The sequence below is a fragment of the Mobula birostris genome, chromosome 1 (genome assembly GCF_030028105.1).
Source record: "Mobula birostris isolate sMobBir1 chromosome 1, sMobBir1.hap1, whole genome shotgun sequence".
Taxonomy (NCBI): Eukaryota; Metazoa; Chordata; class Chondrichthyes; order Myliobatiformes; family Myliobatidae; genus Mobula; species Mobula birostris.
In genome coordinates, this window is record NC_092370.1 from 10,207,934 (window position 1) to 10,221,621 (window position 13,688).

The 13,688-nt window shown below is 43.5% G+C and overlaps 1 protein-coding gene across 12 annotated transcripts in view; it reads left to right on the forward strand.

Annotated features, from left to right (window-relative positions):
* sugct (succinyl-CoA:glutarate-CoA transferase) overlaps positions 1-13,688 on the forward strand; it is a 564,860-nt gene that overhangs the window by 201,563 nt on the left and 349,609 nt on the right. For all 12 annotated transcript variants that reach the window (XR_011885315.1, XR_011885312.1, XR_011885321.1 and 9 more), the window contains exon 9: positions 1,422-1,517. Coding sequence is in view for 8 of the 12 variants with exons in the window: in XM_072252169.1 (XP_072108270.1) it covers positions 1,422-1,517 (96 nt within the window). In the remaining 4 variants the exon portion in view is untranslated. The remainder of the gene's footprint in view (positions 1-1,421; positions 1,518-13,688) is intronic.

A 13,688-nucleotide genomic window follows, 5' to 3' on the forward strand; every position in this document is an offset into this window, starting at 1 on the left:
GGCCGAATCTGGAGTATTGTGTTCAGTTTTGGTCACCAAATTACAGGAAGGATATAAATAAGGTTGAAAGAGTGCAGAGAAGGTTTACAAGGATGTTGCCGGGACTTGAGAAACTCAGTTACAGAGAACGGTTGAATAGGTTAGGACTTTATTCCCTGGAGCGTAGAAGAATGAGGGGAGATTTGATAGAGGTATATAAAATTATGATGGGTATAGATAGAGTGAATGCAAGCAGGCTTTTTCCACTGAGACAAGGGGAGAAAAAAACCAGAGGACATGGGTTAAGGGTGAGGGGGGAAAAGTTTAAAGGGAACATTAGGGGGGGCTTCTTCACACAGAGTGGTGGGAGTATGGAATGAGCTGCCAGACAAGGTGGTAAATGCGGGTTCTTTTTTAACAGTTAAGAATAAATTGGACAGATACATGGATGGGAGGTGTATGGAGGGATATGGTCCGTGTGCAGGTCAGTGGGACTAGGCAGAAAATGGTTCGGCACAGCCAAGAAGGGCCAAAGGGCCTGTTTCTGTGCTGTAGTTTCTATGGTTCTATGGTTCTATTGAAATTTCATTGTTCTTCATTTTTTTTTATTCCTAGGAGCAATATGAATTTGAATAAACAATGGTCCTTGCAAAAATCTTGAAATTTAACAATCAATTTAACAATCTGTTTCAAGGTCAAATTCAGTTTTAATTGTCATTCAACTGTACACAACTACCCATGAATACAGCTAAACAAAACAGCGTTACTCCAGGGGCAAGGTGCAACACACAATATCACCAGTCACACACAGCAAAAGGCACACATTGCTCATATGAGATAGCAGTAACCATACAGTGACACATAAAAATATATATATATCCCAAATCCCTGAGTGCCATGTTCTGTAAATTAATGGTACATGGGTGTTGTTGGCAAGAACAAGCAGTTCTCAGTAGTCAGCAGACAAATGTAAAAATAATTATAAATGTCTTCAATATTCTCTGATGATTTCAGCCCGGTTCATCACAGGAAAACCTTCCCTACCATTGAGCACATCTACAAGGAGTGCTGCGACAAGAAAGCACCATCCATCATCAAGGACTCCCTGCATAAGGGCCATGCTCTCTTCTCACTATTGTCATTGGGAAGGAAGTACTGGAGCCTCAGGAACCATACTACCAGGTTCAGGAACAGTTATTAACCCTCAGCCATCAGGCTCCTGAAGCAGAGAGGATAACTTCATTCACCTCAACTCTGAACTGATTCCACAACCTATGGACTCATTTTCAAGGACCCTACAACTCATGTTCTCCGTATTATTTATTTATTTATTTTGTATGTCGAAAGTGACAACCTTATTAATGATTAGGAAATAAATTTAAATGACGTATTTAGAAATTTTAAAAATACCCTTTAATTTTGGCAATCCTTGTTTTAACCAGGTTGCGTGCCTAACCCACGTGGCTGCAAATTATCTCAGTGGTGGTAAAGAAGCAAAGCGATGGGGTACAGCACACGAAAGCATTGTTCCTTACCAGGTATGTAACTACCAAAATTAAAATGGTAATTGGTTTCAGCAACGCACACACAAAATATTGGAATAACTCAAAAGGTCAGGCAGCATCTATGCAGGAGAATTAACAATTAGCGTTTTGGGCCGAGTTCATTATTAATTTTTTTAAAGTAGACCTCGTGTACCTAATAAAGTGGCCACTGAGTGTATGTTCATGGTCTTCTGCTGCTGTAGCCCATTCACTTCAAGGTTCAATGTATTGTGCATTCAGAGATGCTCTCTGTGCATGGTTATTTGAGTTACTATTTCCTTCCTGTCAGCTTGAACCAGTCTGGCCATCCCCCTCTGACCTCAAACAAGAGAATATCTTCAGATGCTGGAAATCCGAGCAACACACACAAAATGCTGGAGGAACTCAGCAGGCCAGGCAGCATCTGTGGAAAAAAGTACAGTCGACGTTTCAGGCCGAAACCCTGCTTCGCCAATTTTCTATCCTTACTGCTCTTGTCTGTTTTATGCACTGGCCTTCAGTCTCAATGGTAGGCCTATTATGTGGTATCTTGTCAAATACATGTGACCTGAATTCACCTTGTCAAATTTCAAAGTAAATTTATTATCAAAGTAGGTATGTATATGTAACCACACAGTATACTACCCCAAGATGCGTTTTCATACGGGCATTCACAGTAGAACAAAGAAATAAAATGGAATCAATGAAAAACTACACACAGAGACTGACAACCATTGTGCTAAAGACTGAGAGACTGTTCAAATACAAAACGTTACAAAATAATAACTAAATAAGTAAATATATAATACTGAGACCATGAGTTGAAGAGTCGTTGAAAGTGAATCCATGGGTTGTAGAATGTAGCATGCTTTATGGTGTCTTTCTTCAAAGTTTCTTACATAGAAATAATACATGTGGTGTGATGAAAGAATCAGCTAAAGAGCTCAGACTTTATTGCCATGTTTGCTTGTGGCTCATCAAAACAGTCCTATCCAATATCGCTCTTCTGTCTTCTTCCCACTTTATTTTCAGTGCTGACGAAGCATCTCAGTCCGAAACATCGACAGTTTATTCCTCTCCATTGATGCTGTCTGACCTGCTGAGTTCCTCCATCATGTTGTATGGCTCCAGATTTTCAGCATCTACGGAATCTCTTGTGTCTAACCTCATCTTTTCTATTTTTGCCATATGTTGAGAGTTATAGAAAATATCTTTTTCTGATATTTCCTGTCCCATCTCTTCCAAACTTTCACCTCCCATCTTATTTCACCCACTTGTCCCTTCCCCATTACCCACCAACTCCCCCCCCCACCTGATCTCATCTACTGCCTTTCAGCTTGTACTCCTTCCCCTCCCCTCACCTTCTTATTCTGGCTTCTTTCCCCTTCCATTCCAGTCTGGACGAGGGGTCTCAGCCTGCAATGTCCACTGTTTATTCTTCTCCGTAGATGCTGCCTGACCTGCTGAGTTTGTCCAGCATTTTGTGTGTGTTGTGCTGGATTTTCAGCATCTCCTGTGTTTACAGTTTTGCTGGTACCTTGTTTTAATAGACTGTCCCAGGAAAACCATGCACCTTGAGCTAAACTCCCAAATTACAGTTTGTGGTACTCCTTACTAGTTACTAACATGTTAAAACTGACGACCCTTTGCAAGTTTAAACGTAGAAGTAGGTAGGTTGATGTCAGATTTCTGAAATCAAGCGCTTCTAACAGACTGAATGCACCCATCTGCTTGCAAACACAACTGTTCACAAGGATTAAAATGCACATCCCTCACTCCATGTGAGCTATATTGGGATCACTATGAGATGCCCTTGTAATTGGATAGGACAGATCTGCGATTGGCAAAGAAACAGTGTTGGAAATTCCTTTCATTCCAGCTGGCAAAACAGCTTTTACTGCTATTCTGAATTCTAAGCTACAAAGACTTTCACTGTGAATTCCTCTGTTTTAACATAGCTAGCTGAAGCTAAATCAGTTTTCCATTGAGTCTTTAATGCAATTGACGAGAACCTGAGTTATAGGGAAAGGTTGATTAGGTTAGGACTTTAATCCCTGGACTGTAGGAAAATGAGGAGAGATTTGATAGAGGTATACAAAATTATGAAAGGTATAGATAGGGTAAATGCAAGCAGGCTTTTTCTGCTGAGGTTGGGTGATACTAGAACTAGAGGTCATGGGTTAAGGGTTAAAGGTAACCTGTTTAAGGGGAACATGGGGGGGAGGTTTCTTCACTCAGAGGGTGGAGCGGAAGTGGAACGAGCTGCCAGTGGAAGCGGTGGATGCAGGTTCAATTGAAATATTTAAGAGAAATTTGGGGAAGTACATGGATGGGAGGGGTATGGAGGGATTTGTTCCGGACGCAGGTTGATAGGACTCTGCAGAATAACAGTTTACATGAACTAGGTAGGCCGAAGGGTCCTGTTTCTATGCTGTTGTGCTCTCTGACTCTAATCCAAATTTCATGTGTAGATATATCTATGGTCTTAATTTTGTCTAGCTCCTGTCCATTTGTCACATCAATAATTTGTATTTATGTAGCACCTTGTGTGTATATACCAGCTTGCTTCCCAAGTCATGGTCAAAATAGAGAAAAGATGGACAAGGCAGAGATGGGGTGATGCTCTTTAACTGAAATGATGGACTATAAACGGGAGCTCAAGGAGTCACAAGAGACTGCAGGTGCTAGAGTAAAAGGCAGTACTGGAGGAACTCTGTACGTCCAAGCAGGCATAGGTCTAAGGTGAGGGGTAGAAGATTGACTTTGACTCTCAGTCCCGATACAGGATCTTGACTCAGAATGCCGACAGATGGTCAACTTTCCCCCCACAGCTGCTGCACAAACCACCGAGTTCCTCCAGCACTGCTTTTCCTCCATGACTGACCTGCTGAACCCCTCCATGGATTCTGCCTGACCTGCTATACTCCTCCACGGATCCTGCCCGACCTGCTGAATTCCTCCATGGATCCTGCTCAACCTGCTGAACCCCTCCATGGATCCTGCCTGACCTGCTGAACCCCTCCATGGATCCTGCCCGACCTGCTGAATTCCTCCATGGATCCTGCTCGACCTGCTGAACTCCTCCATGGATTCTGCCTGACCTGCTGTTCTCCTCCATGGATCCTGCCCGACCTGCTGAACCCCTCCATGGATTCTGCCTGACCTGCTGTTCTCCTCCATGGATCCTGCCGGACCTGCTAAACTCCTCCATGGATCCTGCCCGACCCGCTGGATTCTTCCAGCATTTTGTGTGTGTGACCTATACCTTCTAGTTTTTAAATTCCCTTTGACTGGGAAAAAGATTATGTGCATTAACTCTCATGATTTTATCCACCTCCATTAGGTGGTCCCTCACTCCTACATATATTGGAATGTAGTCCTAGCCTGCCCAAACTCTCCCTATAACTCAGACCTTTGAGTCAAGTCAGTAAATCTAGTCGGCATTATTTCCAGTTTAATCGTGTCTTTCCTATAACAGGATGACCTCTTAGGGTGGCAGCAGTCTGGGTTCAATTCACATCATTGTCTGTAATAAGTTTGTACATTCTCCCCGTGACTGCGTGGGTTTCCTTCCTCAATCCAAAAACGTACGGGTTAGTTCGCGAGTTGGTCACATTGATGTAATTGGGTGGTGCAGGCTCGTCAGACCAGAAGGGCTTGTTACTGGGCTATTTAAAAATTGCACACAATGCCCCAAAATTACATACTCACCAGTATCTTGTGCAACTAAAATATAATATGCCGACTCCTACACTCAGTGCCCTGACTGATGAAGGCCAGTGTGCCAAAAGCTGCATTCACCACCTCATCCATCTGTGATGCTGCTTTCAGCAAACTATGTACTGGCACTCCTACATCCGTGTGTTCTACGAAACACCCCAGGGCTTGACTATTCACTACAAGTCCCATGCCGGTTTGACTTCTTATATCTCGATCCTGCTGTGCCACCACTAACCAGTTATGCAAAAAAGGCAGGCATGTGTCTGAGTTCCCAAAATGCCAGTGGGAGTAGTTCCTGCAATACAAAGCTCATATGACCCTTGTGTTGTTGGCAGTAACACTGGCATCGATACCAAAAGTTATTTGCTTTGAAAAGCAAGATGAGAAGCAGAAGCAACGTGAACTGCAAACTCTGATCTTTATCATGTCAGTGTGCCAGCTGCCTGCAGCTTGCATCCATATAAAACCCTTAAAAGCATGTTTATGATTTACCATTTACTTACAGCACCATTTATTGTGTGTAAACAATTTATAAGCCAATGATTAGAAAACATTTTTTCTTGTGGCAGGCATTTCTGAGGACAAGGCATGATTACAAGAAGCTCTGTGAGGAATCTGCCTTAAGAGCTGGGATGTTTTCACTTAATTACTGACATATGTTTATTTATATTATTTTTAACTTGTTTTGAGCCTCTGAAATTGCCAAAGACACATCCAAACACTTGCTTCATATATAAAAGAGTGCTCAGCTCCAGTAATCCAGACTTTTCTTCCTTACATCTGGTGACCTACTTGTGCAGCACAGGCGCCCTGGAAAACTGAGAGATTGGACACTCCGTTCCCTTTCACTAACATTTCTTCTTTGATTTGCAAAATTGAAATTTTGGCAATAAAGCCAAACAACTGCATCTGAATAACATTTGGAATAATTGCAGTTGGTGTTGTGACAAAAGACAATTGGGACACTTCTCCGGGGATTGTCACCTTGTTCTGGTGAGGCTAGTGAGCTCCTGACATCCCAAGAGCGATGCCGTCTGGCGCTTGGCTCCTGGTAGGGTCATCCGTGGCAATAAGGTCAAGGGGGGCGGTTCCAGACAAAGAGCGATCTAACCAAGACCTTAGCGGTGGAGCTGGCGGAAGATGATGACACATCACAACGGCAGTGATGGTGGAGGAAGGATGCAGCAATGAAGGGTCCTCAGTGGTCTTGCATTCCACACCACTGGACTCTGACCCCGATCTTTTGAGGACCGTGTGGGGCTGCCCATGCATTAACCTCCCCGCATTAAACAGTCACACACAGACGTTCTTCATGAGGGTAGAGCACCCTGACATCCCATTTTAAGTCCTGTGGTGATCAGCAAGTGGCAAAGAGGGCAGGATTATGTGGACTCTGGAATGGCCTTTCTCAGCCACATGAAGACCCACCAAAGGACAACCACTTGGGTGAACATTGTACTTGACTTGAGTGATCGTACTATAAAAATTCTAATTTGGGTCATTAACTTTGTTGGTGAACAGAGCTGAGAAATAATTTACAACTGTCTGGAGTGGAAATAGTGCTAATTTTCACATTCCATATCAACCTATCTCCACATTCACCAAGCTCAATGGATAGACGCCAATCGATATCCCTAAACATCAAGCTTTATGCCTCATTCTTGAAGAGAATCTGAAGAATCTTTAGATCGCCACTGAATCAGGATCCAACGTTTCCTGACAGTGATCAGATTTTGCAACTGCAAGATGCAGCTTTGCAAACACAGACAGATCTCTACTAGAATAACATCAGCAGTATTATATGGCAGGCAGTTTTTATCAAAATCCCCACCATCCAGGCTATGCCCTCTTCTTGCTACTACCATCAGACAGGAGGTACAGGAGCCTCAGGTCCTACACCACCAGGTTCAGGAACAATTATTACCTTTCAACCATCAGGCTCCTGAACCAGCATGGATAACTTCACTCACCTCAACTCTGAACTGATTCCACAATCTACAGACTCACTTTCAAGGACTCTTTACAAGTTCTCAGTGTTACTTTTTATTTGCACGGTTTGTTTTTTTTTTGCACTTTGGTTGCCTGTCAGAGGTTTTTCTGTTTACCGCAACCACAACCCTGAACTGATTCGACAACCTACAGTTTTACTTTCAGGGGCTCTACAACTCGTATTCTTGGTATTACTTTTTGTTTTTTTTTTTGCACACTTTGTCTTCTTCTGTGCATTGGTTGTTCATCAATCTTGCCAATCTTTGAACTTCGGTCTGCAAACTGATCGCTGTTGTTAGGGACTGTGTTAGGCAGAGATTGATGGTGTTGTGGATAGTTTGGCGGCGAGTTGAGACTTTATTCGGCCACTCTGCCCATCGAGTCTATTCCGCCATTTCCTTATGATTTATTTATTTATTTTAGTGATACAGCATGAAACAGTCCCTTCTGGCCCTTCAAGCAGCTAATTAATCCTAACCTAAACACAGGGCAATTTACAATGACCAGTTAACCTACTTGGTACATATCTGGATTCTGGGTGGAAACCAGAGGGCGTGGAGAAAGCTCATGTATTCCACAGGGAGTACATTACAGAGCGGCACCAGAATTGAACTCTAAACTCTAGAATGTCCTGATGTGTACTAGTCTTGCGCTAACTGCCATGCTACCGTGGTGCCCACTCATCCCCATTCTCCTGCCTTCACCTTTGATGTCCTGACTAATCAAGAATCAGTCTCTGCTTTAAATATACTCCATGACTTGGCTCCCACAACCATCCTTGGAGCCATTCCACAGATTCACCACTATCTAGCTAAAGAAATTCCTTCAAAAAGATACCTCTGTTTGAAATGGACATCCCGCTGTTCTGAGGCTGTGGCCTCTGGTCCTACACTCCCCCCACTATACGAAATATCCTCTCTGCATCCACTCTATCTTGGCCTTTCAATATTCGATAGGTTTCAGTGAGATTACCCATCATTCTTCTAAGCTCCAGCGAGTACAGGACCAGACCCATCAAAAGCTCCTCATACAATAACCCTTCCATTCCTGGAATCGTTCTCATGAACCACCTCTGGACCCTCTCCAATGCCAGCACACCCTTTCTAGATAAAGGGCTGAAAACTGCTCACAATACTCCCAGTGTGGTCTGATCAATGCCTTTTAAAGACTCAGCATCACATTCCTGCTGTTATATTCTAGTCCTCTTGAAATGAATGTTAACATTGCATTTGCCTTCTTTACCTCTGACTCACTCTGCAACTTGACCTTTATATAATCCTGTACAAGGACTCCTGAAGGTTTTTTGCACCTCTGATTTCTGAGTTTTCTTCCCGTTTAGAAAATAGTCTGGGCCTTTATTCCTTCTATTAAAGTGCGTGGCCATGCACTTCTCTACAATGTTTTCCATCTGCCACTTCTTTGCCCATTCAACAAATCTGTCTAAGTCTTTCTGCAGCCTATCTGCTTCCTCAACACTACTTGTCCCTTCCCCTATCTTTGTATTGTCTGAGAACTTGGCCACAAAGTCATCAACATCATCCAAAGTGCTGACATATAATGTGAAAAGAAGCAGTACCAAGACTGACCCCAGTGGAACATTACTTGCCACTTCATGCAGTCACTTTGCCTCCTGCCAATCAGCCAATCTTCTGTCCATGCTAGTATCTTTCCTGTAATACTATGGGCTCATATTTTGTTAAGCAGCCTCATATAACCATATAACAATTACAGCACGGAAACAGGCCATCTGGGCCCTTCTAGTCCATGCCAAACGCTTATTCTCACCTAGTCCCACCGACCTGCACTCAGCCCATAACCCTCCATTCCTTTCCTGTCCATATACCTATCCAATTTTTCTTTAAATCACAATATCGAACCTGCCTCTACCACTTCTGCTGGAAGCTCGTTCCACACAGCCACCACTCTCTGAGTAAAGAAGTTCCCCCTCGTGTTACCCCTAAACTTTTGTCCCCTAACTCTCAACTCATGTCCTCTTGTTTGAATCTCCCCTACTCTCAATGGAAAAAGCCTATCCACGTCAACTCTGTCTATTCCCCTCATAATTTTAAATACCTCTATTAAGTCCCCCCTCAACCTCTACGCTCCAAAGAATAAAGACCCAACTTGTTCAACCTTTCTCTGTAACTCAGGTGCTGAAACCCAGGTAACATTCTAGTAAGTCTTCTCTGTACTCTCTCTATTTTGTTGACATCTTTCCTCTAATTTGGTGACCAGAACTGTACACAATACTCCAAATTTGCCTTTACCAATGCCTTGTACAATTTTAACATTTTTAACATTAAAAAACAATGCGCAGCACCTTGTCAAAAGCCTTTTGAATATCCAAGCAAACTGACTCTCCTTTGTCTATCCTGCCTGTTATTTCCTTAAAGAATTCCAGCAGATTTGTCAGTTAAGATTTCCCCTGAAGGAAACCATGATGACTTTGGCCTACTTTATCCAAGTAACCTGAAACCTCATTCTTAACAATTGACTCCAACATTTTCACTACCACTGAAGTCAGGCTAATTGACCTATACTTTCCTTTCTTCTGCTTCTGCCTTCTTAAGGAGTGGAGTGACATTTGCAACTTTCCAAATAATATTTGCTATATTATATGCCCTCTCTTTTGGTTTTTTGCTGTCTTTGACTTTACTTGTCAGCCACAGTTGCTTCGTCCTTTAGAATGCTTCTTCATCTTTGGGATGTATCTATTCTGTGTGCCTTTTGAATTGTTTCCAGACACTTCAGCCATTGCTGTTTTGCCGTCATCTCTGTTAGTGTCCCTTTCCAATCAGCTGTGGCCAACTCCTTGCTTATGCCTCTGAATCCTTTTACTCCACTGTAATATATTATTATATCTGATTTTATCTTCTCCTTCTCAAACTACAGGATGAATTCTATCATATTATGATCACTGCCTCTCAAGGGTTTCTTTACCTTAAGCTCTCTAATCAAATCTCATTCCTTGCACAACACACAATTCAGAATTACCTTTTCACTAGTTGGTTCAACCACAATCTGCTGTAAAAGGCCATCTGGTTAGTATCCTCAAATTCCCTCTCTTCAGATCCAGCACCAACCCGATTTTACCTGCATATTGAAATTCTCCATTACTATCATAACATTGTTAAAGAGCCATGAGGTAATACTGCAGCTCTATGAAACCCTTGCAGCCAGGGAACTGGAAATGAATGCCAATGAGTTGATTCACTTGTCCCGAAACAGGAGTGTGTGGGCCGTGGCAATCAAAGCTCAATCTGGGCATGGCACCCGATGATGAGCATCAGGTGCCATTATGACGATGATGATTAGGTAACGAACCAGCTCAGGTCACAGATCTCTCAGTGAGTGAGCATCTGGGGGACAGTGACCACCGCTCCCTGGCCTTTAACATTATCATGGAAAAGGATAGAATCAGAGAGGACAGGCAAATTTTTAATTGGGGAAGGGCAAATTATGAGGCTATAAGGCTAGAACTTGCGGGTATGAATTGGGATGATGTTTTTGCAGGGAAATGTACCATGGACATGTGGTTGATGTTTCGGGATCTCTCGCAGAATGTTAGGGATAAATATGTCTTGGTGAGGAAGATAAAGAATGGTAGGGTGAAGGAACCATGGGTGACAAGTGAGGTGGAAAATCTAGTCAGGTGGAAGAAGGCAGCATACATGAGGTTTAGGAAGCAAGGATCAGATGGGTCTATTGAGGAATATAGGGTATCAAGAAAGGAGCTTAAGAAGGGGCTGAGGAGAGCAAGAAGGGGGCATGAGAAGGCCTTGGCGAGTAGGGTAAAGGAAAACCCCAAGGTATTCTTCAGTTATGTGAAGAACATAATGATGACAGGAGTGAAGGAAGGACCAATTAGAGATAAAGGTGGGAAGATGTGCCTGGAGGCTGTGGAAGTGAGCGAGGTCCTCAATGAATACTTCCCTTCGGTATTCACCAATGAGAGGGAACTTGATGAAGATGAGGACAATATGAGTGAGGTTCATGTTCCAGAGCGTGTTGATATTAAGGGAGAGGAGGTTTTGGAATTGTTAAAATACACTAGGACGGATAGGTCCCCAGGGCCTGACGGAATATTCCCTAGGCTGTTCCACGAGGCGAGGAAAGGGATTGCTGAGCCTCTGGCTAGGATCTTTACGTCCTGGTTGTCCACGGGAATGGTACCGGAGGATTGGAGGGAGGCGAATGTTGTCCCCTTGTTCAAAACAGATAGTAGGGATAGTGCGGGTAATTATAGACCAGTGAGCCTTACGTCTGTGGTGGGAAAGCTATTGGAAAAGATTCTTAGAGATAGGATCTATGGGCATTTAGGGAATCATGGTCTGAGGGTAGTGCAGTGGATGTGATCTATATGGATTTTAGTAAGGCATTTGACAAGGTTTCACACAGTAGGCTTATTCAGAAAGTCAGAAGGCATGGGATCCAGGGAAGTTTGGCTAGGTGGATTCAGAATTGACTCGCCTGCAGAAAGCAGAGGGTCGTGGTGGAGGGGGTACTTTCGGACTGGAGGGATGTGACTAGTGGTGTCCCACAAGGATCGGTTCTGGGACCTATACTTTTCGTGATGTTTTATTAACGACTTATATTTTGGGTAGAAGGGTGGGTTGGCAATTTTGCAGATGACACAAAGGTTGGTGGTGTTGTAGATAGTGTAGAGGATTGTCGAAGATTGCAGAGAGACAATGATAGGATGCAGAAGTGGGCTGAGAAGTGGCAGATGGAGTTCAACCCGGAGAAGTGTGAGGTGGTACACTTTGGAAGGACAAACTCCAAGGCAGAGTACAAAGTAAATGGCAGGATACTTGGTAGTGCGGAGGAGCAGAGGGATCTGGGGGTACATGTCCATAGATCCCTGAAAGTTGCCTCACAGGTAGATAGGGTAGTTAAGAAAGCTTATGGGGTGTTAGCTTTCATAAGTCGAGGGATAGAGTTTAAGAGTCACGGGTAATGATGCAGCTCTATAAAACTCTGGTTAGGCCACATTTGGAGTACTGTGTCCAGTTCTGGTTGCCTCACTATAGGAATGATGTGGAAGCATTGGAAAGGGTACAGAGGAGATTTACCAGGATGCTGCCTGGTTTAGAGAGTATGCATTATGATTAGAGGTTAAGGGAGCTAGGGCTTTACTCTTTGGAGAGAAGGAGGATGAGAGGAGACATGATAGAGGCATACAAGATAATAAGAGGAATAGATAGAGTGGATAGCCAGCGCCTCTTCCCCAGGGCACCACTGCTCAATACAAGAGGACATGGCTTTAAGGTAAGGGGTGGGAAGTTCAAGGGGGATATTAGAGGAAGGTTTTTTACTCAGAGAGTGGTTGATGCGTGGAATGCACTCCCTGAGTCAGTGGTGGAGGCAAATACCCTTGTGAAATTTAAGAGACTACTAGACAGGTATATGGAGGAATTTAAGGTAGGGGGTTATATGGGATGCAGGGTTTGAGGGTCAGCACAACATTATGGGCCAAAGGGCCTGTACTGTGCTGTAGTATTCTATGTTCTATGTTCTATGATAAAACCCTGGTTAAACCACACTTGGAATATTGTTGTCAGTTCTGGTCCCCTCATTATAGGGAGGATGTGGAAGCTTTCGAATGGGTGCGGAGGAGATTTACCAGGATGCTGTCTGGATTAGAGAGCATGTCTTATGATGATAGGTTGAATGACCTTGGGCTTTTTGCTTTGGTGTGGAGGAGGATGAGAGATGATTTGATAGGGTTGTGCAAGATGATAAGAGACATAAGTCAAGTGGAGAGCCAGAGGCTTTTTCCCAGGGCAAAAATGGCTAATGCAAGAGGCCATAACTTTAAGGTGTTTGTTGGAATATCAGCGGTATTTCTTTTACACAGAGGGTAGTGAGTGTGTGGAATGCCCTGTGGTGGCGGTGCAGGCAGAGGACATCAGGGACATTTAAAGAACTCTTAGATAGGCACGTGGATGATGGAAAAAATGGGAGCTCTGTAGGAGGGAAGGGTTAGATTGAAGCACAACAACTCCTCTTTCACCTCAGACAGCTGAAGAAGTTCGGCATGACTTTCGGCAGGACTTTTTACAGGGTTCCATCAAGAACATCCTCTCTGTCTGTGTCATCACCTGGTACGGGAACTGTACTACCCTCAATATGCAGGGCACTGCAGACAGCCCAGCACATCTGTGGACATGAACTTTCCTCTATTCAGGACATTTATAGCAGCAGGTGTGTAAAAAGGGCCCGAAGGATTATTGGGATCTCCAGCCACCCCAACCACAAACTGCTTCAGCTGCTACTGTCTGGCAAATGGTACCACAGCATTAAGGCCAGGACCAAAAGGCTCCGAGATAGCTTCTTTCACCAAGCCATCAGTCTTGTCAATACACATTGATCTGATTGCATATCTGACTGTATATACATGTATACAAAACAATTCTGTATACAATCTTAGTATTTTGGCAATATTGTCCCACATTTCCCCTCTTTATTGATGGTACA